At 40.1% G+C, this 24,178-nt stretch overlaps 1 protein-coding gene across 1 annotated transcript in view; it reads right to left on the bottom strand.

The window, feature by feature from the left end:
• Positions 1-620: 620 nt before the first annotated feature.
• LOC132262994 (transcription factor AP-4) overlaps positions 621-24,178 on the bottom strand; it is a 39,989-nt gene continuing 16,431 nt past the window's right edge. Inside the window, exon 3 of the mRNA XM_059762526.1 lies at positions 621-5,257. Within this exon, the coding sequence (XP_059618509.1) occupies positions 3,977-5,257 (1,281 nt within the window). The 3' untranslated portion in view covers positions 621-3,976. The remainder of the gene's footprint in view (positions 5,258-24,178) is intronic.

Genomic DNA, 24,178 nt, shown 5'->3' with positions numbered 1-24,178 from the left:
GATATATTTAATATTAAATTTACTTTATTACAATTAACATATCGTAGTAAAAATGAAGGTTTGTAGTACAATGTGGTTTTCATTAATTTATTATTTGTAGTTTTCTTGTTTTTCTCTATAAATATTGATGATTTGAAAGATTTTCTGAAGAGTTTTTTTTTTACTGGATATATAGTTACTTTTCGTTCTCAAAATATTTATTGCTGAAAAATATGCAAAACGTTCTTCTTCCTAGTTCTTTATGCATTGTGTTGTCCTCTTCTATAGAATACTGATTAGAGTTTATATAGCTTTTTTCCATTAATATGCATTTCTAAGAAGTCTTTCGCCCACTTTCTTTTATAATAAACTTTTGAAACATGGCTACAAATTATTTTGTACATATTCTTCCAATTTTTGCAAAACAACACTGGTTAAATGAGAATTTCTGAAGATGTTGCATGTTCTTTTTCTTAAAAAAAATAATGGTACACTTAAGATTTATTTCATTCACAAGCCCACAAATTTTGTAATTGAAGCATAATAAAGCGCTTCACAAAATTAACCTTAAGAAGAAAAAGAATATTTTCTCTACAACAGAACAATTTTTTGCAATTTTCTCGTCTTTCGCATCTTCTTTCTTTCTGTCCCAAAAATAGTGGAATAATAATAAGAAATTAAACAGATATTAATTTTTAAAATTAATATGCGTATACCTTAAACACTTTGTTCATTTACCATTTCGTCATGTTTCTCTTCCTTTCCAATATATTCTCATTCTTATAAAAATAATTCATAGCAATAAAACGTAAATTTATATAGCTTTCAACTTAAAATAAAATTATTACATTTTGTAAATCACAAAAGGTCAATAAATATGCTGGATTCGAATAGGTCTCAACAAAAGGGGATGATTTTGAAAAGAAAAGGATCAAACTATCTTTTTTTCACATCTTCAAATAAACAACAAAGCGCAAGATAAAGCAGAAAGCTTAATATTTTACTCGAGGGGTGAAGAAAATTGGAAATTCTCCATTTACATCTCTTGTCAACACGTTGAATTGTATTCTTTCCTAATTGTACTATAAATTAATAATCTTTTTTTGCTCTGAAATATTTGCTTTTCTTTCACATTTCTTTGGATACATTCGATTTCGAAAAATTTGTCAATTTATCTAAATTTCCAATTTCCTTTGTATAGACTCTCTTTTGTTTGTTATTAAATATATTCTTACTGATTTGTTATCTCTCTTCCTTTCATATCTCTCCTTTTTTTTACTTTATGGACTACAATCACTGCATTTATTCTATTCAGTATTGGCTAATTTCCTCATTTTTTTTTTTTAGTATTTTCTCTTGCTTTTTTCTTAATTATTATGTAATAATATGCAAAAAAGTATATTACTATTTTAGCAATAATTATAAATAGATTTTCATTATTACTATATATTTTTAATAGTTATATATCAAAAGTCCTTAATCTTTTAATAATCTTTTCCTTTCAGTGAAGTTACATCTATTAATTCAAAAAATTATTTCATTATTTTAGGTGAATTACTTAATTTTCTTTATTAAAATGTTTTTTTTTTCTTCTCATTTATCAATATTTACAATTAAAGAAGGAACAAAATTTTAAATATATGCAATAGAACCTTTTTTACTGTACTTGATTTGCATGTGTAAGAAATCCAGAAACGGATTTTGTAAATCAGTTTCAATCATTCTCTAAACATAGGTTCTGTGTTCAGTTTACTGTCTTTAAGGTGGTTTTCTTCTGTTTCTGTAAATTGTAAAATATACAAAGTGGAACATTTTGTGGGTTTCAAGAGTGAAAGTAAGGAAAAATGTCAAACAAATTATTTACTTTTCTCCCATATCATTATGATATAAACACAGGTAAGTCTCGATTATTTATGATACTTTTTCTGCAGATGTTCTTGTTTTTTGCAAATTTCTCTTCATTTCTTCACAACTTTTTCGTAAAACTCTTGCTATTGGATACAAAACAAATTCCACTGCCAGACTTTTAGCAAAAATAAAACACTTTTAATGTAAAATAATTGGAAAAATTTCATAGAAATTATTAAATCGAATTTTGCTTTCTATCTTCATCGTTTTTCATATGTTGCATGCTCATTTTTCTCCTCTGAAATTTGTTCTCTTGTGACAAAAGAAATGAAATAAGAAATTCATCTTAAATTCGAATGCAATCGAATTCAATTTGTTTGACACAGAATCGAAGGAAAGGTTAACAGCTGGGAAAAGAAGATGTTCCATCATTCTTACATTTGTTCTTTTAATTAAAAGGATACATTAAAAAAAAGTTTATATTACTAGAGAATTAATTCTCGTCTGCATTAAATGTTAATTATCAGGTTTGAAATATTTCACTTTGTTTCCATTTAACATTTGTACATTATTTAATTTGTAAAGTAAATTATTGTTCATATCGTTTTCTTCAAAGTATAATAGTTATTGTAACGTTGAATAAACACAACTCATACCCTCACTTTACTACATTTTATCTGGAGATTCATTATAATTAATTTAATAATTTAAGAGATCCAAAATTCATGGCGCCAAAAATGTTCTTACTAAACAAATTATCTAGTTGATTTCAATCAATTTTTCTTTATAAAATATGTATTCAATGCTCAAGTATGATTTTATTCGCTCACAAACTGACCGTCAGATTTTCTTCCCGGACTTATTGCTTCCCATCGTTTTAGGATTATCATTTTTTCGTTTATCAATTTTGCTAATTTGTCATAAAAACCGAAAATATCTCAATTCACGAAACTGAAACAGCACCACACACTTCCTATTCATCCACAATTTGTAATTCTTCTTAATTTTGGTAAGATTAGTGTTAACATTTATTTTAAAAGTCCCCATTGAGTGTACTTTGAAATTTGTAGATTAATTTTTTGGAATGTTCCTCTCCGAAAGATCAATCAAGTGTTTTTCACACAATTTTGTACATTTGAAATTCTCTTCCTTTTTTGAAATCTTGTTTGGAACAAAGAAATATTTGCCTAAAAATTCTCTTTTAAGGCGAGAACACGCCAATTTAATTAATAAATTGATTTACTTGTACTTCTTCCCTTAATTTTATCATTTTTTCTCTCGTCAATACAAAAATTTATCTATCTAGACACGAATTTGTCATTAAATTGAGTTTAATTTCATCTTTGTTATAGCAATAGTTTCCGGGAATTTCAATGCTCTTCTTTTCTGCACCTAAGAATACATTTTGAGACGGTCATATAGATTTTTTTTTTCTTTTTTCAAATATTCACAAATAACAGAAAGGAAAATGTCATATTATTTAACTTAGGAGGGATTTTGGTGATTTTCAATGTCTTTTTAGATGGCGTTTGCAACCTCAGGATTTAGAATAGAAAGACTAGTATATAAACGGAATTTACAAGACTACAAAAGGTAAACTAAATGTAGTAATATCAGAAGGAACTTATAAATAAATCGTTAGAAGAGAATGCAAGATTTAGTGAAGTGACTTTGGCACTTTTGGATTACATACAGTTAAAAACTAGCAGGAAAATAGGATTTCATAAGTTAGCTCGCAATCTAAAGACATGCTCCAATCACCACAATTCCTGTTTGTTGTTGCTTTGCGATGGTACATTGAATGTAGTTTTATGATAAAAGTCCTTTGTTTTTCACCCTACAATTTAGGGGGCATTTTCTGTGTACGATCTGACTCTACGGTAATGACTAAAAACACATGCGAATGTGTAATCTTGTTGCATTAATCGTTACATTTTATCTAAAATAAGATAGTAGTTATCAGTGTAAATCTAAAAGAAGTTATTCACCTTAAAAATTATTTAGTCACATATCTCATCTGCTTTCTCTCTCTCTTTCCCTCCCTCTCTCAGCATCAAAACTTGTCCACGACACACACGATACCATCACCGCTGACCGCCGCCAATCCCTGTCCAAGCCCACTCCTGCGCCCACTTGTTACGCCTCCAGATCAGGAGTTTTGCTTCACCACGATCACACCCGGCCTGCACTGCTGCTGCAGGTGCTGCGCCGTGGCCGCGCCGGCCGACCGGAAGTGGAGGAATGGATTCACGTCAACGTGAATCTTGCGGGTGTGCGCGTGATGAGGCTGCAGATGGCCGGGCTGCTTGTTGTGCGTGGTGAGAGCGAGCGGTGCCTCCTGGGTGGGTTGCTCCTGAGTCGTCTCGCCGAACAAGTGATCGCCCTCGAGGTGCCTGATCGCCTCCACGATCGTCTCAAGGTTCTGCCGCGACGTGGACGTGAGGTACATCCGTGACTGCGCCGCAGACGACGATGTGGCATCCTCAGATTTCACCACGGTGAGACTCACGGGTGAATTGCTGATGCGCTCAACCTCTACTTTGGGCTCAGCCTTGATCACGGCCTCGAGAATGGGCTGCAGTCGCTGCTTCGTGGTAATTTCCACCTTCTCCACTTCGTTCTTGCACTCCACCACCACCGGACTGGGCGACACCACGCGAGACTCCTCGATGTTTATCTCATGCACAGGGGAACACACAACCACATTCTGCCCAGTGGTCGGCAAACTGTCCAGCGACACCACTTGCACATCCGGCAGCTCGTGCGACTGGTGCAGCTCAGTCAATTGCGACAGGGAGACCTTCGTCATGGAGTCACTGGGCAGCAGGGATTCCTCTTCCTCCTCCTCTTCCATCACCTCTACACCCTCCTCTGGCCCGCCCAGGAGCTCCGTCTCGTCCATGCGGAGGTTGTCCGTGTGCTCAATCACCTCCTGATGCTGATAGATGCGCTCCTCGCGACCCAGTCGCTCGGGGTACACCTGGCACTCCAACTGTCTCATCTGATCCTCCAGCATCATTCTTTGGCGCCGCTCGATCTCCAGCTGGTGCTTCAGCTCGACCACCTCCTTGGCCAGAATGCTGTTTGTCGTTGCGGCGGACGCCGATGTCGTTGTTGTGATCGCCCCACTGGGTTTCGTCATGACTGTGACAAAGGTGAGGGGCTCCGGTGACATGGAACCCAGCCCCTCATCCGATGAGTCCGAGATGGTCTGCATTGTCATCACATTGTCCAACTTGCGCTTCTTTCCCGACACAGTGGACGTCGTGGCGGAAGTTGTGACTGTACTGGACACACTCACACTCGGCAAATCCGGGTTGATGTTGTTCTTGATTAGCAACTCCCTCAGGTAGGACACATTAGACATGAGACGACTCTTGTCCTGTTCCAGATTGTAGACAAACTCTGCCGTCTGTTGGAGAATTGCAGCCTGCAAGAGATACAGAAAAGAAGCCAATCAACATTTTGCCAGCGCAACATATTCAAGATCATGATCGAGTGAATTGCAACGCCCCGCGGGCTCTTTGCCGGGCGTCCTTAGTCAAGGACTAACCAAGACAACGGCATTCACTGGCCATTTCTTCCCCTTTTTGCGCGCCCGTTCTTGTCTCTCCCAATCCGTCTGACCGTCTGTCTGTCTATTTGTCTGGCAGTGAATGTCTGTGTCCCACAATCACTTCGATTATTGTCTCTCTCCCCCATCTCTTGAGCTCTTTTCTTCAATGGACTTGTTGCAGCTGCCTATGTCGCGAGAGATTTCTCATGTCGCCCTCTCCTCTTCCGCCACACCAACTCTCCTCGACCATCAATGCTCACTGCATTGCCATCAAATTTCACCGGCGACCTTATTTATAATTTGCTCACGAGGCCTGTCGGCGCACTTCTCTTAATGCACTTCTACATGTCTCTCATTCACTCGGACTTTATCACCCCGCGAGACTACCTACACCCGAAGAGACAGCCTTTGCAATTTATTCCACAGTCGAGACATTCATTTCGCACAAGACCATCGCGCAACACTCTCTTCGCGCACCGAGAAAAGCGTCTTGCGATAAGACTTTCAACATAAATACGGTCACGAGAAATTTGATAATTTATCTTTCGCCTGAAAATAAACAGGATCGCTCTCAAAACGTCCGGCTGAATGGTGATTCAGTCTTCCCAGAAATCCCCTTTGCTGAAACCCAATGATCTCTCCCAAGGGTCAACTTATCACATTTCCTGCATGTGTCATGAAGTATTCGCGGGTTGGCGAGAGAAATTGCCAAAACGGCTGAAACGACTGCTCTTTATCGCTCCCATGGCTTTATGAATAACTCAACGGCCAAGCATAAGTGAAATTTTAACATTTACAAACGTTCATTACGAATTGAGATAATTATTTTAAATTAATTCACACTAATGGTCAGCTTTTATAGAACCCCCGAAAATTGTTTCTCAACAATTCATGCTACAATCAGCCTGCGCCAGAATAGAGCACTCTAATGTGCTTTAGACAGGCACTAATCCCCATTATGAGAAACTATTTCGGCATGAGCGTGAAAAAGTGGAGAATATAATTAAATGATATATTTTTAATTAACAGCCTTATAAATCATGATCTCATCAAATATCGTAGGGGGAATAGTAAGTGACTTTGTTACCCTAAAAAGAGACTGTTGCACTTGGAATATTGTTGAAAGAAGCAATTTTAAATGAAATTATACATGATAAACTGGGCTGAATCAAGTGCGGATCATGAGGATTGAGCTCCCATTTCAGAACGTCACAAATATTGACAATTTATGGAAAATTTCCAACATTGATACCTCAATTCTCAAACGCGAACTGCACACATTTTTATTGACTGTGGTCATGTCCGTTCGTTGTGCACATTTTCTAAATATTTTGGCCGCATACTTCAAACGTGTTTGCCACACACTCGCACACACACTCTCTGCCCCCCTCGCGACCTGCCGCTATCTATGCCATTGACGATTGATCTCCAAGAATCTGGAAGGCGCAGAAATATGGGGAGGCGCAGCACATTTTCAGAATCCATTCTAAAGTATCTCTCTCTCTCTCTCGCTGGCATCATTGCCATCAGAAATGAATGAGTCACAAGCAGAGCTGACCCACGATATGGCGTCAGCAATTAAAGTGAATTTTCATACGCGCGTGCATTCAGCGAGGAAAAATTGAATGGAGCGTGTGTGGAGATCGATGAACGAGAAAAAATGTCATCCACATAGATGAATTAAATTGAATATAAATGAATAAAATCTAACGCGCAAGTGAACGTGATTGTCTTTTTAAAATCGGCGGTGAGCAGAGAGTGTGTCTCATGTCGCACGTGCCCCTTATTTATATCTACCATCGGCCAATTGACAAGATATTAAGTAAAATACCTCTCTCGTAGGCCTCCACATACCACTTAGCCTCTCATCTCTGCGATATCCAGTTATCAATTATAAATTTCAATCGCGCACAAACGGAAAACGGCGCAATTAATATTAAATACCCACAGTCTAATACAGACACTTATTAGATTGTACATTCTCCAGTCATCCCCATTAATGTTATACAGAAATGCTGTCAATTCATTCAATTAAATGTTGAGAAATTTCTTTCTAAGCCCATCTGAACGTGAACCCTTTTTTCCACAATTCTCTGCGCCACTATATATTTCGCTCGTGCAAAAATAATGAGGATATTCTCTTGCCAGTTCTTTTTCTCCGAAAGCCACATCATCGAGATCTGGCGGTACCATATGAGGAAGATTATAGCCAACAACATTAACAAGCATGTTAACACACAATCGATTTATTAATTGACAGGAAAGTTTCTTTCCCAGCTTTCTTCCTATCTTGCACACAACCTCACACACTTCTGCGACCCTGATAGAATTTCACCCAATTGACCATGTCTGTATTTTAGTTTTAAAAATAGTAAAGAGCAAAATAAAGTATGATGCTAAGGTAAGGTTAAGGTCGCTTGCTTTCAATCCATTGAACTAGAACAAGTTATTTGCATGCTTACGTTCACGTTATCGCTCAAGATTATCAAGACAAGTCGCACAGAATCCATTATGTCATCACTCAATCCAACAGCATGACCTAGAACTGAGGCATTTTACCCAGATTTAGCAATTTGGCCCCATAATTTCGACCAAGATAAACATTTGCCCAAAATATAATCAAACAGAATGCACATGACATGTGACTTTCACAACCAATTCCAGCCCTGTTTACCATGAGAATCGTCAAATTTGCTCTATATCTCACTCTCTCCCGAAACACAGAAGGGGGAAATAATTAATTTTCAACATAGGCAATCTCGACTTTGATCTAATTATTCAAATAAATACTACAAATATAGCGGAGAAACATAAAGGACGCCCAGTGAGTGAATTTCCCACTGTTTCTTTTTTAAATGCCTCCACGAGCACGTAAGGTGGGAGCGAAAGAACCATCGCCATCTCTCTTTCTACAATCTCTCTGCTCTCGAGTAAACAAATTTTCTGAGCAGTAACAATCTGTATTGAAAAGAATATGTGGAGATTTTTTTTCCACAAGCCGAAAGCGTACAGAAAAAAGCACGTAGAAAATGTAAGTTGTGTGACGATGATGTTGAAGGACACGAGTTCTTTCACCTGAGAAAGAAGAGCCAACAGAGAAATACAGACAAGTGAAGCCATCAAGGCATGCAACAAACGCCAGCAATTGTAGCAAAAGTGGAAGAATATGCTGATCATACTGTATAAAATCATTGTTGGGCTCTCTTGAGATTATATTCTCTGGCCTTTTGGAGCACCTTGTGATGTGTGACTCCCCTGATGTTGAGATGCATCGAGAGTTGCAGGAAGAGTTATTTCATATCGTCTCTCTCTCGTCGCTATACATAAGTTATGCTTGGGAGGCAACACAATGCTCGAGACAGCCTTCCTTGTCACTCATTCTCTCCTCCATTCCAACTCTTCTTCCATGTTTTTCTCTCAAACATACACACGAATGTCACAAGTCGAGAAAATCTCTTTATGCTTCTTTCCTTCCCATTCCAAGGGAGGTGAATAAAAAAGACACCCATAAACATTATAAGTCGCCGTGAAAAACGAAGGCTCCCAGTTGCGGTTCCACACGCTACGTATAGGTTTCAAGAAACTGTTTCCGACCCATAACGCTTATGGGGAATTTACATTGGATGCGTTTCACTTTTACCTCGACGAAACGATTTCCTGAAATGTCTCGGTAGGTAATCATCCCTTTTTTTATTGCCCCTACGCTCGGGCGCGAAGGGCAATAAACCTCGAAGAAAAAAAAAGGATAATTGCCCTCCGAGACATTTCAAGAAATCGATTCGTAACTAGTGCAAGAAATAATTTCATACTTACTACAGGAAACAATTTCGTAATTCAATCAAGAAATATTTTCGTTCCTATTGCAAGAAATAATTTCGTAGTTATTTCTGGAAGCAATTTCGTATTTATTTCTTGTATGGAATCCAATACAATTAAAATATATATTTTTGTCCAAACGGCAGTGTTGATTATGCTGAATCTGGCCACCTATAGCACTTTCCGGCGTCATCTTATCCCGGATTCCGTGAAATTTCCCGCGGCTTCATTGTCCATCTGAAAAACGATAAAATTATTAAATTTTACTGTTTATACGCGCAGAATTTAGATCAAATTTTCTCTCAATTTATTTTACAACAGCATAATCAATGCACATTTTGAAAATTCACCAAAATGTACTTAAATAAATGCAATTTTTCTCACCTTATTATCCGATGAAGAACTGCACTCTGCTCGTTCTGCATTCAACCACGACCAGAACTTAACTAAATCGACAACTCAGATGAGTTTTAGTGAAGGAATTTCCCAACATTGCTTCATCCCGACACCCGAGCCTTGTTTTATGACCCTTTTTTCATACTTTGCATTTTCTCTGCCTATTTTCTGTAAAACAGATGTTTTATTGCACTACTTTTCTCCCTCGAGCGCATCATGGAATTTTGAACCGGTTTCAGGTATTACGAGAAACTCTTCCGTAAACCAAACGGAGGCATTTCTTGACCACATTCGGAAATAGTAAGAATACTTGGTCTTACTCGTTTCTCCTCTGAGGGCAATCAGGTAGAGTGCCGAAAATTGGGTAAATTTTATGAGGGTCTGAGAGGTCTGAAATTTCTGTGGGCCATAAAATTTAGGGACACCATATGGCTTATTCTATACATGTTTAATCTGTGAAACAAGAACGAAAGCATTTCTTGTTGGGAATCAGAAACTGAAACCTTTCTCATTTGTATCATGTTCATAGTCGGAGGGCAATAAGGTATTATTGCTCTCCGATTGCCCTCAGAGACAGAACAGGAAACAAATCCGCAACGGTTTCACAGCCACTACCGATGAGTATCCGTTTCTTGAAACCAATACGTAGCGTGTGGAACCGCAACTGGGCTTCAGAGCTACACAACGTTGGACGCGCACTGAGAACGGGTAAAAAAGAGTACAGCAACCAACCGAAAAAAAGTATATCCAGAGGAATAATGATGGAGCATTATTGATGTTGCGTCGGCCCGAGAAGTAAATTGTATGATTCCACATTGAGTGTCAGCAGTTGTACACCAAGTTCAGAAATAGTAGCGATGATGTATTTCCTTCCCTTGCCCATGCATACGAAAATAGATAAACACACACACCGTCTGTAATTCTTCTTCTGCCTTCCAATGAAAGTAAAATAGGCTTTTCCACGCTCTCAGTGCGAGATTGCATGGAGAGTGTATCAAATATGATGAATTATTAAGTCAGCCAGGGCGCACACAGACTGTAATAATTCCTCTAAGATATAGAGCACACATTCTTGTTTGTTGCTTCAGCGCGCAAAATGAGATCATATGGCTCTTGTGGAAGGTTCAGGATACTTGCAGCAACCCTGACAGTTGGGCGGACAACCCATATAAACATAGTATTTATTCAAGAGTCGGCGTCGACGTCGTCGGCATTGCTTCGCACTATCGATCCACCAATAGCCTCCTCACTCCCCCAGGGCTCCTCGCCCGCAGCCAGAGCCCGGGTGACTAGGTGGCTGGCTCGCTGACTGACGGCTGGCTGGCCCAGTCATTGGCAATAATGATTGTCGAGAGGTGATTTGTCGGCGTCGGCGCATTCCCAATTACTATGATGAATTTACGTGCAGGCCACATGGCGTCCGTGTGGTCTCATTTCAGACAATCTATCAAACGCTCATTTTCCACTCCACCCCAATTGTCGCACGGGTAATTTTGCAGTCCATGAACTTTAGACCTAATTTCGCGCTCACACCCTCAAATCCAAATCACCCTCAAATCATCCTAGATAAAAAAGACAATTTTCCGGGCATCCCTGCATGTATCAAGGATGCTCTCTCTCTCCCTCTATCCTCAAAGGGCGTTGCCTGATGGTACATACACCAAAATATCAATACTCCGGCGCTTCTTCATTCACATCTGCATGTGTGTTTGTGCCTGTGAGCATCGCGATGCCTCGTCTCCCGGCATTTTCATACAACATCCAACCAACACAGCACTCACACAACTTGGAGATTTTGCCGGGGACCGGGAAATGTTCGCGTCGGCGTCTCTTCAGCTGTTCACTCTCAACTTCATACGCTGAGATTGTGAACTGCGCTGCACAACTTCGACCATCACCCCTGCGCTCAGTGTGTGCATCCTTTTTCGTTTATTGACTCCTCTAGTTTTTCTCCCCATCCTCCCGAAACGAAAACGCCTCGATGTTGGGCAATATAGACGACGGAGTGTGTTGACTCCGTCGCGAGCATTCACTTGAAGAGAGCTTGCGTACTTGATTATTAGTGTGCCTGCATAGTATTTTCGGGAGGGAAAATTGTGTACAGCCGAGAGGGAAGCACACCCGTGGGTAAGATCGATCTCCTCACCGGCCACACTCTCTGTGTTGGTATGCAACTGAATGACGTCATTCATGCGACGAAGCCATCCCGACGCAGTGAACAAGAGCACATCGTATTCGAATCATCAGGGCAATGACGCCTCTCCAGAATCATGTCACTGCATCTGCATCGCAGTTCACAATAATTATTTATGTACACACTCTAATTGAGGAGCAAACCCGCCCTTTCACTGTCCATCACAGCCATAACAGGGCAATATCCAAAGCGTTATGATATGAAATCCTGAATCCCTGGACATCTTCTGAGTGCAGAGCGAAAGCTCTTAAGCAAAACAGGAAGTGAAAAAGGTATTTGACCTGATTCTCGGCGTCTTTCGTCATTCTCAGCTGATCTCAGTCAGCAAGAACTGCAACTTGTTCTACACGGAGCTCCATTCTCTCTGCAATCTATATCGCAGTTTCTCTCCATGTGGAAGATGAATTGACGTATGGTATTTACGCCAGTGGGAATCACACAGAACTCCACATCAGATACCTCTCTCTCGCTCGTCTGTAGCCATTTTTTATTAGAGAGGCGATGGGAGTCACAATGTAAGTCAATGGGTTGATTCAGATTCACGTCAATGGGTAATGTATGCAGTCATCCCACTCCTGAGAATTGATAAACCTCAACTTTACACGCTAAATTTGCTGTATACTGCAATATTTCCACATCACACATGTGAAAAGCATGGCGTCTAGTGTCTGGGATCGGGCTTTTTCTTACCATATGTGACATTGAAAATTAATTTATGCCCCAATCACATGGTCTGACTCTCTTTTCTCACACCTCTAAGACAGCCGCGCAAATTGATAGTTGAATACCTTATAATTACCTATAAGACCTCTAGCGGTCAATTTGAGGAAAAAATATTGCCAAGACTGCTATGATATTTCACCCCAAGTATGACCGTGAATCTCATCAAAATTCAATTATATAATTTTCGCCAGAGCTCTGCCCAACCGTACAATGTGTGTGAGATAATAACCTTCAAATTCGCACATCGCTGGCTTCTCGTACCCCATTCTCAATGCCTCTTTTCGCACTATATCCACTCTTTCTTCCTCTCCGTTGGCCCCCCATCTTTTTTCTTTATTAATCATACACACAAGATATCACATGACTATTGGTGCTTGACTGACTGGGCTTCCATGGTGGCGCGCGAGGAGCCACTGAATAGCGTGTTGGTCGATTTAAATTAGATTGTATAAAATAGTGCGTGTGTTGCCAGGGCATTTAAATTATAAAAACCACGTCAAACGCAACTTTTACTCTCCCTTTCCATGTAGTAATGTGGTTATTTCTATTTGTGTGCCGCGCTCTGACGATCTCCACTCTGCGAAAATAGACACCCAACAGACGCACACCGCCGGCAACCGGCTCCATACGATTAAACATCTGATCAATTTGGCATACAATCAGGATAACGTGCGCCGATATCCCACAATCAACCACCATGTGGCTCAGGGATTAAAAATAAACCTCAGCACAATCGACAGATGGAGGCATAAAGGCCACCCATAAGCTTCTCAAACTGAGAGAGGCAACATTGTTGCATCGCTGAAAATCCATGTTCGCGCCACATGAGTTTCTTAGCACTCGGCAAAAGCCAAGTCAAGGCTGAACATTACACTGGTATTGCTTATAAAATTTGCTGACGTGTTCCACGTTTCTGCGTAAATTATCATCGTCAAACTGTCCACAAACACACACGCCAAAAAACTACGCGCGCTGCCTGTGTAATTCCATATGAAAGTTATTATACAACGTGCTGAATCGCCTGGGCTTGTACACTGCAAAAAACCCACCATTAAATTACACATAATGACTAATGTAAAATTTTATACCGCTGCCAGTGTGTGTGCAAGTTCCTGTCCAACACTCTGCCAATATCGCATCACCACACACAGCTCGGCTCTCTCCTATACCGCCTTGCGGGCCCTGTGGTCGTACCGTGTGTTTATCACTCAAATTCCGCGCGGTTTTCGCAGCCTATACTAAATTAAGTGTCGACGACGTGGCGCGATGGCTATTTTTAGCCATTTCGCGACCCATACACACACCAAAACTATCTCGCCAGCTAGCAAATCGCGTTGTGCCTTTTCAGCAATAAAAACCGAACACACTTCGCCATCGGCAAAGAGACGCAATCGAGGCCCAAGAGTTGAGAGCGTGTAGGAATACACCATCATCAATTTGCATAATGAAATGTAGCGAATTTAGCTGCATTGTGTGACTCTTCAGAGGGAAATGACGACATCAAAATGATGCCCATCTTCGCACCAATTGCCTTTCTCTTTCCCGTCTGATTGCTTTTTGCGTCGTAAAATAAATTGATTCCGTAAAAGGCGCTACACTCCGCCTGACCCTTATTGGGATCGCCTGCATCTGGAATTTATGTTGGATTTGATGGCAGCGGGACTGTATGGTGATGGCCCTATGGGAATCTTATCACAATCTCCAGGGCTCAACTCCTCCTTGGTGTAATAAAAAGAAAAGAAACTAGTTACGCTCCTCTTCAAAACCGATACACATCCGGCCGTTCATATTCCCAGGTTCTCACATGCAAATTTCGTGAACTGGTTGCCCTATCTTTGCCCGGAGGAAGAGCCACCTTATTCAGCACACTGCAGCAGATTGACGAGATATGGTAACAATGTTGCAAAAATGTACTCAACTGCTTTGAATAAATTTGCAAATAGACAAGTACAGAGAGTTAAGAATATGCTAAACAGCAGTGTGGTCGACCTCCATGTATTATTTGCACCCAATGCTTTTGGTTCATTTTTAGCTCCACTTCTGCCTCACGTACAATCGCGCTGGTTTCCTTGCATTGCTCGTGCACACACATTTCGGCCATCGGCACCACACACAACACACACCCGTCTCCAAATCCGTAAAGTCTAGGAAAATTTTCATGGAATTTGGCGCAAGTGTAACCTAAATATAGCTGGACGACTTGAAAAAATAATCGAAGCTGGGTGAGATAAAAGAATGATCATGATTGTATCTTATCACATAAATCACTCAATGTTGAATTTCAACATGAAACAGCTGTTTGTAGCTCATCAGATTCTCTTGGTCACCGACACAGTCTCACAAACGCGCTTTTTTCTCTCTCTCTCTCTCCTCATCGCACTAATGTAAATTGAGGTCATCTCTTGACTGAATTTTTTTCTCCACTGAAATTTTGCGCTTTTCCCCGCCATTTTCCATATGATTGTTTTTGTTTAGAGATAGATATAATGAGCGGCGAATGAAATAAACACGAAATAAGAGCATTCGAGCAGATATCTCGTGCAACGTTTTCAAAGCACTCTCCCAAGGAAATCAGCTGATTTTACGCAGCAATAAAATCATATCAACAACACCAACTTCTCCACAATTCGAACACTACACACACCCCATCAGTTCGAGGCTCAGCCGCATATTTACCTAATAAAGCTCCTATCTCTGTGTAAAATTGTCACTTTTATTTTCAATGTGCAACTCGCTTAAACCAAAAATTTCCTACAAAGTATTGAGCACTCAATCACACTCTGTTCCGCAAAATAAACACACTCTTATTGTAATGACCCTTGTTTCTGTCATGACAGAAGGCAAAGTGCTAAAAAAGTGTCGTGATTTGTATAACATGAACGGTTTTGTTGAAGAGGAGTTATTTCATTCAGTACAAAATTCACGTCATCTCGAGCTCATTCAATAAGTAAGCCAACACACACCAACAAAGCGGCATTCATTCAATGTGCCATCACTTTAGGAATTTGTTAGTTTCATTTTAGTTTAGCGTGTTCTTGAGCTGTTAATCCGTTAATCACCTCTAATCAATTCACTGTTGCATCCAAATTGAGCTGTATAGCCTTGGAATGATGAGATACTTTTTGCAACTGTACACAGGTGATCCCAAAATTTTCCAATTAACAATCGACCAGTGTACAGTAAGGCGAAAAGAGATTTATGCCCGAAAATATTTTGCAATATATGTAAGTGTATTTTTGATTAGGAAATATTGCCGATTCGCAAAAGACCATCTGTTGCAGAAAATGCTCAGACGCAATCTCTCTAAATATATACAAGTGACTTTTACGGCCTCTGCTAAATGTATCTCATTCAACTCATACTGAATTACAATGATTTTAGCAACATTGCGCGATCTTACAAACTGACCAGGATCTCTATCGCGCCCGACCGACACATTGGACGCATTCAATTAACAGATTTTTACACTAAATACAACATTGTTCGAGTAATGTCTGAGAAAAATACCACGCGAAATACCACAACCCAATTTTCCTCCAACCCAAACCAGACATTTAATCTAAATCTCTAGCATGTGTCTCCTATTTCACGTCCATTCACTTGTGTGTCTGTGCGCGCCTCTTGTCTTGCATAGAATTTCCACCAGTGAGCATTTTCTGTGTCCATATTCGGTGTGGTGTGCCACCGAGAGAGTCAATACGTGGGGAAGGAATTCAATGATTTGATGACGATTGCATTGTGCAATTGCTGGAAGGCCGTTCATTAGCTTCACAACTTCCCTCCTCGCTTCTATGCCTCCTTCTTCATCTATACCTTTCATTAGATCAAATAATTGCTGGTCTCATTCATTCTTGGTCGCCGACTCTATGCAACTTTTCCAATTCAATTTGCAATACACGGATTTCTTGCCACCCAGTGTCATATAGAAATCAATTGTTTCACACGTTAACAAGGTGCAATTCCACTCCCTTTGGATGCCGTTTGAGAAAATTGATATCTTGTCACGATAAGTGGATATAAACCATGAGAATAGGGCTACGATACCAGCTACATATCATTAATATTGTACTCTCAACTACATTCAACTTTTATTGCTTTTGCTTACTTTAATAATTTGTGGAATTTTTTGAAGCTAGAAAAAAATGCTTGTAGCAACATTTCGCAAAAAAGAAGACACATGAAAATATCCTCACAATCCGAAGCGCGCAATAAGTACAAATTGCGCAGTTTTATCTCACGAGCGACACATTTCAGTATCATATGGCAATCTTTCAGCCACCTTTTCAAGTCATATTGAATTCACCTCCGAAGAATCGCATTTTCCAACGCCAAGTGTCGGTGAGGCATGCATTATGGGAAAGGTCATAGGTTAAAATATGTTTTAAGCATAGAAGACAATAATGTAGGAAAATCACCACACTATTGTGAATAAATATTCATAATTATCTTCCCCTGTGCGACTCGAAAAGGTGAGACTCTTGACAACATGTGATCCACAATGGCGAAGAAAAAATTTGCGCTGATTTGCACAGATAGTATGAATTAGCAAAATAAATATAGTGAAACACGCGCGGTGATTGTTTGAACTCACATGGGAAAAAGAGATATGATTCATTGGTGAATAATTCCCATATAATGTGCATGCAGACTCTTCACCCCTTCGACTTTAAATGACATACACCGCAAATTTGCCGTGCCATGAGAGTTGGTAAGAGGAGATTATTTTAAAATAGTCATATTTATTATTACACCGTGCACATAGTATATCTATTTGCTACCATGTCTCAACCTCTCATTACATAAAACAGAATCGACAGAGTGGCGCTAAAATATCACATGTTTTATGCCGTGACTCCATTTTCAGCGTATTTGTTTGGCGCTGGGTATTTAATCGGATGGAATATGTAGCGGCGCAAAAACAATATACTATTGTATGCCTATATAGTACAATCAGCTGAGTATATAAGGCTGCCATTATATCAACAGCACAACCCATGTGAGAGAATACCATATATAAAAGTCGTGTGTGGCAATGGATAATTGAATGAAAATATCAATTATAGTAAGGCAAGTTCCTGGCGAACACATACAATGTATTTACAATAAATTCTTTAATGATATACCGCATTTATTTATCAATTCCCCGTAATTTTCAGAACCACGAATTTCCTTATAGTCAACAGCAAGGAATTCAGTATTTTTCTCCTCTCAGATTCGTGAAAATTTGACATAAGGAACAGTAAGAGAGAGAGACGAGAAACACGAAGCGGAAAATGAACTCACGCAAAAAGCACTAAGGCATGCCTTCTGTCAAGGTAGATATTATTTTTATTTATATTTCACATTTCGCTCACTAAAGTTCAAGTTCAATGAAACACAGGCCCCAACAAAGTGAAATTGGAGGTGACAAGCGCTTGTGTCCTTGACTCTCTATTCACACATTCACGTCCTTTTCACTAACAAATACTTATCGTGTGCACTTGCCAAGGCGGGACATGCCAGGAGCAATTTGACGACACACTCTCCCAACCCAATAAGTTGGCGCTATTAATCATCCTCTCGTCTTGTGAAATTGTTAATACACGCGGCAATAAATACCCAACACGTGGAGGTCTTTTTATTGCCATTTAGCACTTTGACCGCTAAATTTTATATCCATCTGCAGTTACATGTGGACATTATCTCTCCAAATCCACACATCTCATCCATTCCAATTGTAGCCCCAATTATATGTACACACACCGTCTGGGCATGATAGAGTCTCTGCTCTCTCTCACTTCGCAAGTTCACCAAATCATTTTGATCGTGGCCAGGAGTTTGTGAGTGTGTGCAAATTAAATTCCAATCCATATGTGGTTCTCTTCTCCTCTCTTCCACAGTCATTTCGTGCTTGAAAAAGAGAAGGAATAATCACCCCAGTAGTGGCGAAGTATACACATTTAAAGAGTTGACTGTGCGAAAACTGCATTCCATCGATATTCGATCACGAAGCGGATTCCACCGTAGGAGAAAAAGTGGGATTCTTGTGACTATGAAACCCATGTGAGAATCATAGACATTTTCCACCGCTGAGATTGACAACGTGGGATTTTATCTGCCGCATGATTGGCCACTTGTGAGGTGGTATTTAAATTTTTAAAACCAAGTCATTCGCTTCTTAGAAATTGCGCAATGGGCATTCATTGCAAAATCACACAAATGCCATTATATGCGCGCCTTGGCTCTATTTACAAATATTTGCGAAAAAAGACCGCCTTAAAGTCAGGATCATAAAGAAAGGTATTAATGAGTGTTGGACGGTGGGTAAGGTAATTCAATGTTCATGCTTGTTCATTTCAAATTTCGCCGGCTATTTTTAGACTGTGTAAAATTTTACGGACATTTGGAGTGCCATTACGGAGTGTACGCGATGATTAGATCATTTTCGGGGCATACAATTTCCCCGAGTGACTCTCAAACTCTCAACTTTTTTACGCATGATGACTTCACCTCATACCTGACCGTTCATTGGACCTAAAATGCCTCCTCAAACAATCTTTGGATACTTCATATATACAGCATGAGGTGTCCAACGAACAAATCAACATGGGCTCCACACACAGAAAAGCCCACCTTATAGAAGAGTAGTAAAACAACAACAAAAAATGAAGCTTGGAATGCGGTTGCCTCTTTACCTGAATGAGTCTCTCTCTCCTCTTGTGTGTATCTCAATAGTATTCATTCTGCTTGGTCTCTTTCTTTATGTTGTGTATATATTTTTCAAGAAGACACGCTCGAGGAATACAGCCGGAGAAGAAGAGGAGCGCGCTTATAGACGAGAAGACCGCGCGCGCACACACAACATATGAAAGTATCAAGTCCAACATCAATTCCCGCCTTTCCACCTTTTTCCCGCCATGATTAAAAATTCCAGAAGAAATACCACCAGCCGCACTACGTCACTTCTCTTTCACAAGAAAACTTTCACGCACACACAATCTCTTGGCAAATATTGTGGCAAAGAATCATGTGACTCGTGTGACATTTTCACCGGGTGGAATTCATTCAAAATTGAAACCAAATATAACCAGAAAGACATGATATAGAGCCTCTGCACCAGCAGCCTTTGCCAATTTTCATTGGCGTGATAATGTTGGTAGACAAAACATCCACTTAAAATATACAATGTGACACCCACATTCCGCAATGACGTCCGATAAAACTGAAGATGCCGCAGAGGTAAATCAAAACAGCTGTTCCACTCCGAACGCAGTCAATAACCCATTCATTTATATAGGCTCCAAAATATGCACAATCGCACCATTCTCTCTCATGTGGATCATGAAATATCAAACAAACTACCCATCACACTCATTTATGTAAAGGTAACCACAGCCATTTTAAAGGTCAACATTCTCAAACTATAATTTGATCACTATACAATCAGTGGCACACACACATTCTGTCGGTGTTCTCTGCGCGAGTTCTGGTACAATGACCGTGTGTCTCAAATACCTCGCATAACGAAAACTCCTATTGGAAGAGATCAAATCGCTAATTAAACATAATTCACGCTAACAGATTTTACCTCCTTTCACCCAAAGAATCTCACACAGTCGAAAAAGTCGGTGTCCTTTCTTCTATAGTCTTGAGATATCTGGGTCTTAAAGCAACAGAGTCAGCATTCACACAAGCTTCAATGGAAAGCCGGGAGAAATTTCGTAAAGGTCACAACTTCGGAGTCAATTCGAAAGGTCTCGCTTGCCAATAGGAATTAGCATCCCAGAAGAGATTTTGAGGTGGTTGTTCTTGATCTTGATCTGTAGGACTCTCCCAACAATGTTCTCATGACTGCGAAAAAAGGCACACAAAACTTTTCTAGTACACATCCATTGTTGAAATTATTACCCGGCAATTTAATGCTAGTCACTTGTCATTATGCGGTATTCGAGGCTCTTGTAATCCATTGCTCTTGCCAGTGGTCTAAAAATAGACGCACTTCCCAAAAGCCGAGAGTGGCAAAAAATGGAATGTAATTGTTGATTGCGAACTTTTTTGTCCATCCATTTGAAATTTCACAATTCATCTTCCCTCACTCCAAACATTTCTTTTTTGTTCTAGGTTTCGAAGCTTCTTTTTTTTCATACATATCCATACATTTTTTCTCCTCCTTTCTCACCACACCGTATCGGACCGTGCAAATATAAAAGAGAGATCTTCTACACCCAGCAATGAAGGAAGAGAGAGAGGAGGATGCAAAAAAAATCCTCTCTATGCTGCCATACAATTTATTTTGCTGTCAGATAAATTATACATTTATTTATAGAACCCACCGATTTATCTTTGACTCTTGGTATAAGTGGAGAAATGAAGTATTTGCAACAATGTTGCTAGGTCGTGCGAGTCGAGCCACTGAAGAGACGCGCGGTTCATTTTGCTTTTCATCTCCTCCGCAAAACCACCACAAAAAGCTCATTTGCACACACTCAAATTCATCAACTCCGATCGCTAGGGCTTTTTCCATCTTGCAGAAGGCGATGGTGGTCCACAAAGTGGAGGACTTGTACGAGTGCCCGCAATTCTCATACCCTTGCAGCCACGCTCCCAATGACTCTTCCTCAAGCCCATGCAACTCAGCCGACAATGGATGGAAGTTATGGAGAGCCAAAGGCATTTCCATGATCAATAATAAAAACACACAACATCAGTGCGACCCCCACATTCTATCCATTTATACATAGTTAAAGGGGCTTTGAAAGTTGCTGCAACAATGTAGTGCAGAATTCCACTCCATTCGCCTTACTTTTTATTCTTTCACCTCTTCTCACTTTAGTCGGATTCTTAGCACAGAAACCTTACCCGGCAAACATAGATCATCTCCGACTGTGAAAAGTTCAATGAGAAGATCAAGTCCGTGTGATCTCTGACTTGTTTTAATATAAGTAATGCAATGCACTCTGCTCTACTAGTACGTTGGAAATATTATGAGAAACCCAAAGATAAGTCAGATGTAGTCAAAAGATAGCCGATAACAGAATTGAAACAGTTAAATAATACGAATATGTCTCATTAAATGAACAGCTAATGAGATTCGAACATCCTAAATCACTCTGCCACATTCTTCACCTCATACTTTTCACTTCTGTAAATCATTTAACACACATTGACATCTCTCTCTCTTTAACATCTTCCTACTCATTTGCCTCAGAAAGCTTTCAATTCACCTCAATTTCAACACGATGCATGACATCTTAATAGTGTCTATAATTTTAAGATCGAATGCAAAACCCAGTGCAATAAAATTCGCTAATCATATAATATTGGTATTTAAGGCTTGATATTTTCACTTTAAATATCGAAGTGAAAACTATTCACATTTGCATATAACACGAGATAATGCCCTGTCTCGACGGTGAGGAAAATCATCGTGATAGCACCTCGACTGTGCATAAAAAAGAAGAGTAATTATCCAAGGTATTGCATGGCATACGAGAGGTGAATGAAGAAATTTCATTGATCGAATGTGACGATACAAAGGTTCCACGTGTGGGCTCATTTCAGAAATTTTACACAACACTACATACAGTTGCCAACGACCCAAGAGTCCATTAATATTAAATGGTGTAGATGGCAAAAAATGCACGATCTCATTTTTTCCGTCCTTATCAATCAACCTGGCGCAAATTCATCTCACTGGCCAAAAAAGTCGCCCATTTCTTCAGCGGTGACACCGGAAAATGTGGGCATTGAGTTGTACGACATTGAGCTGGTGGGCAGAGATTCACGGGGGCGACAATTGGTTCAGACGCGACAGCGAGTCAGTGTTCTGTTGACTTGAGGTAAAATGCAAATATATGGCTTTGTACATGCCAAATCAATACAAACATCATTATTGGGAGTCAGCATGGGGAGACTGACTGCAAGCAATGAGAAGAGATCAATTGGATGAAGGAAAGTGCGAAGGTGTATTGAAATGCGGCGTACAATCAACTTTTAATACTTCATTTAAAATTTTTATATCTCCACCCACATCATGATGTGCACGTCTCTTGAACTACATTCCCATCTCTCTTTCTGCAGTGGGAAAGTGGGTGCAAAAACACCATACAGAGAATCAGTCGATGTCTGCAAGTGAAAGAGATGCAAATGATGCTTTATTACAAGGAAGTGCGCAATTTGGCATCTTTATTGCCTGCCTCCTCAGCCCATTCCTTGTCATATTTCGTCCCGGCATCGGATTTTGCCGCCTCTAGCCACGATATGTACACATCCAACTGCATTGCCAACTATACATAAAATGGCCTATACAGATTTTACGACCTTTTTTGCTACCATCATCATCACTCAATATTACACTACATTCATTGTTCATTCTCCACTTAATTGCAAACACCACACACACTCATATGTCCTATCGACCCCACACAGTGTGTGGGGCGTCGTCTCTGCATTTCACAACGAAATTCAATTTGCAGTAAAAACAAAATAAATTAATACTTGGACCATGTATAATGGGGAATGGGAGAAATCCTTGGTCTCAAGTGGCTCTAGAACCTCACATAGACATTGTGCATGCAACAGAACAGTCCTGTTTGTATTGCTGGTGTGCCGAGACAATCAAATTACTAATCAATCTTGCAATCTGTGACAATACTCCTTGTAACCGACCAAGCAAACAAACACTCAAACCCTTGTTAAAGAACATTAGTACACAAAAGCGACTACAACGTTGGACAATTTACTACTAATACTGATTGAGTGCAAACTCTATGCAATCCGTGTTCAACTCATGAATAAGGGCAAGGCTGAAAGTTTAAAGAAACATTCAACCGGAAGCAAAGGTCCTATTCGACCTATCCTAAATTCCAAAATCAAGGCTATACATGGGTTTCCTTGACATCCAAAATATCCAGTCCACACTGAAACCACAAATATGACTACATTTGACACATTAGGCATAAATCTTAATTGACACCGCCCCTGTCTGTAGAAAATTCATCGTGACAGAGTGTCTGCTGTAGCAGAATTTTCCACCCCGTCCAGAAAATGCCCGCAACGTCTCTCAGTCCCCAGTTTCGCTCCATTTTCCTTGTGCTTTCTCAGAAAACATACTGTGTGCAAAGGGAGTCTTTTTCCCGCCACGCCAGACGCCCACCCACTGAGAGAACCCACCCATCGTCAGTCGGCTGAGCGACGAGCTCCTCGTACATCTGCACTGGGTGCCACGCTGCCGAACTTTGCCCTTTAGCATTGAACCACTCTCACACCCTCACTCCGCCCTGGCTCAAATGCTCCCAATCCCGCGCTGAAGTCAGTTCGGTGTAACAGGGACAAATGAAAACGTTGGCCCACTTTACACAGGTGGACCTCACATTGGCTGCATTATAAAAATATAATCCACTCCACGCTATTAGTTCAGGCTTGGCAGGAAATCAATAGTTGTGGAGTAGTGAGAATCCCTGAATTGTAGTTCATTCTTAGTTTCATTCTCAATTAGCTATTCTTACGTAGACAGACATTTACTTCTCCATCAGCAAAACAGCACAACGCCCATCCTCCAATCGCCTCTAGCTTTTTATGACATAGATATAATTTTTCCCAATTGAACTCGAACTCACTGTACCTGAAGTGAATTAGAATAGTGGGCAAATTCGAAGCAGAGTCGAAATAGGGGTTTGCAGCTTCGC

This window comes from Phlebotomus argentipes, unplaced genomic scaffold, assembly GCF_947086385.1.
Source record: "Phlebotomus argentipes unplaced genomic scaffold, Phlebotomus argentipes genome assembly contig_15, whole genome shotgun sequence".
NCBI classification, from domain to species: domain Eukaryota; kingdom Metazoa; phylum Arthropoda; class Insecta; order Diptera; family Psychodidae; genus Phlebotomus; species Phlebotomus argentipes.
This window is presented reverse-complemented; position numbering and strand designations above follow the sequence as displayed.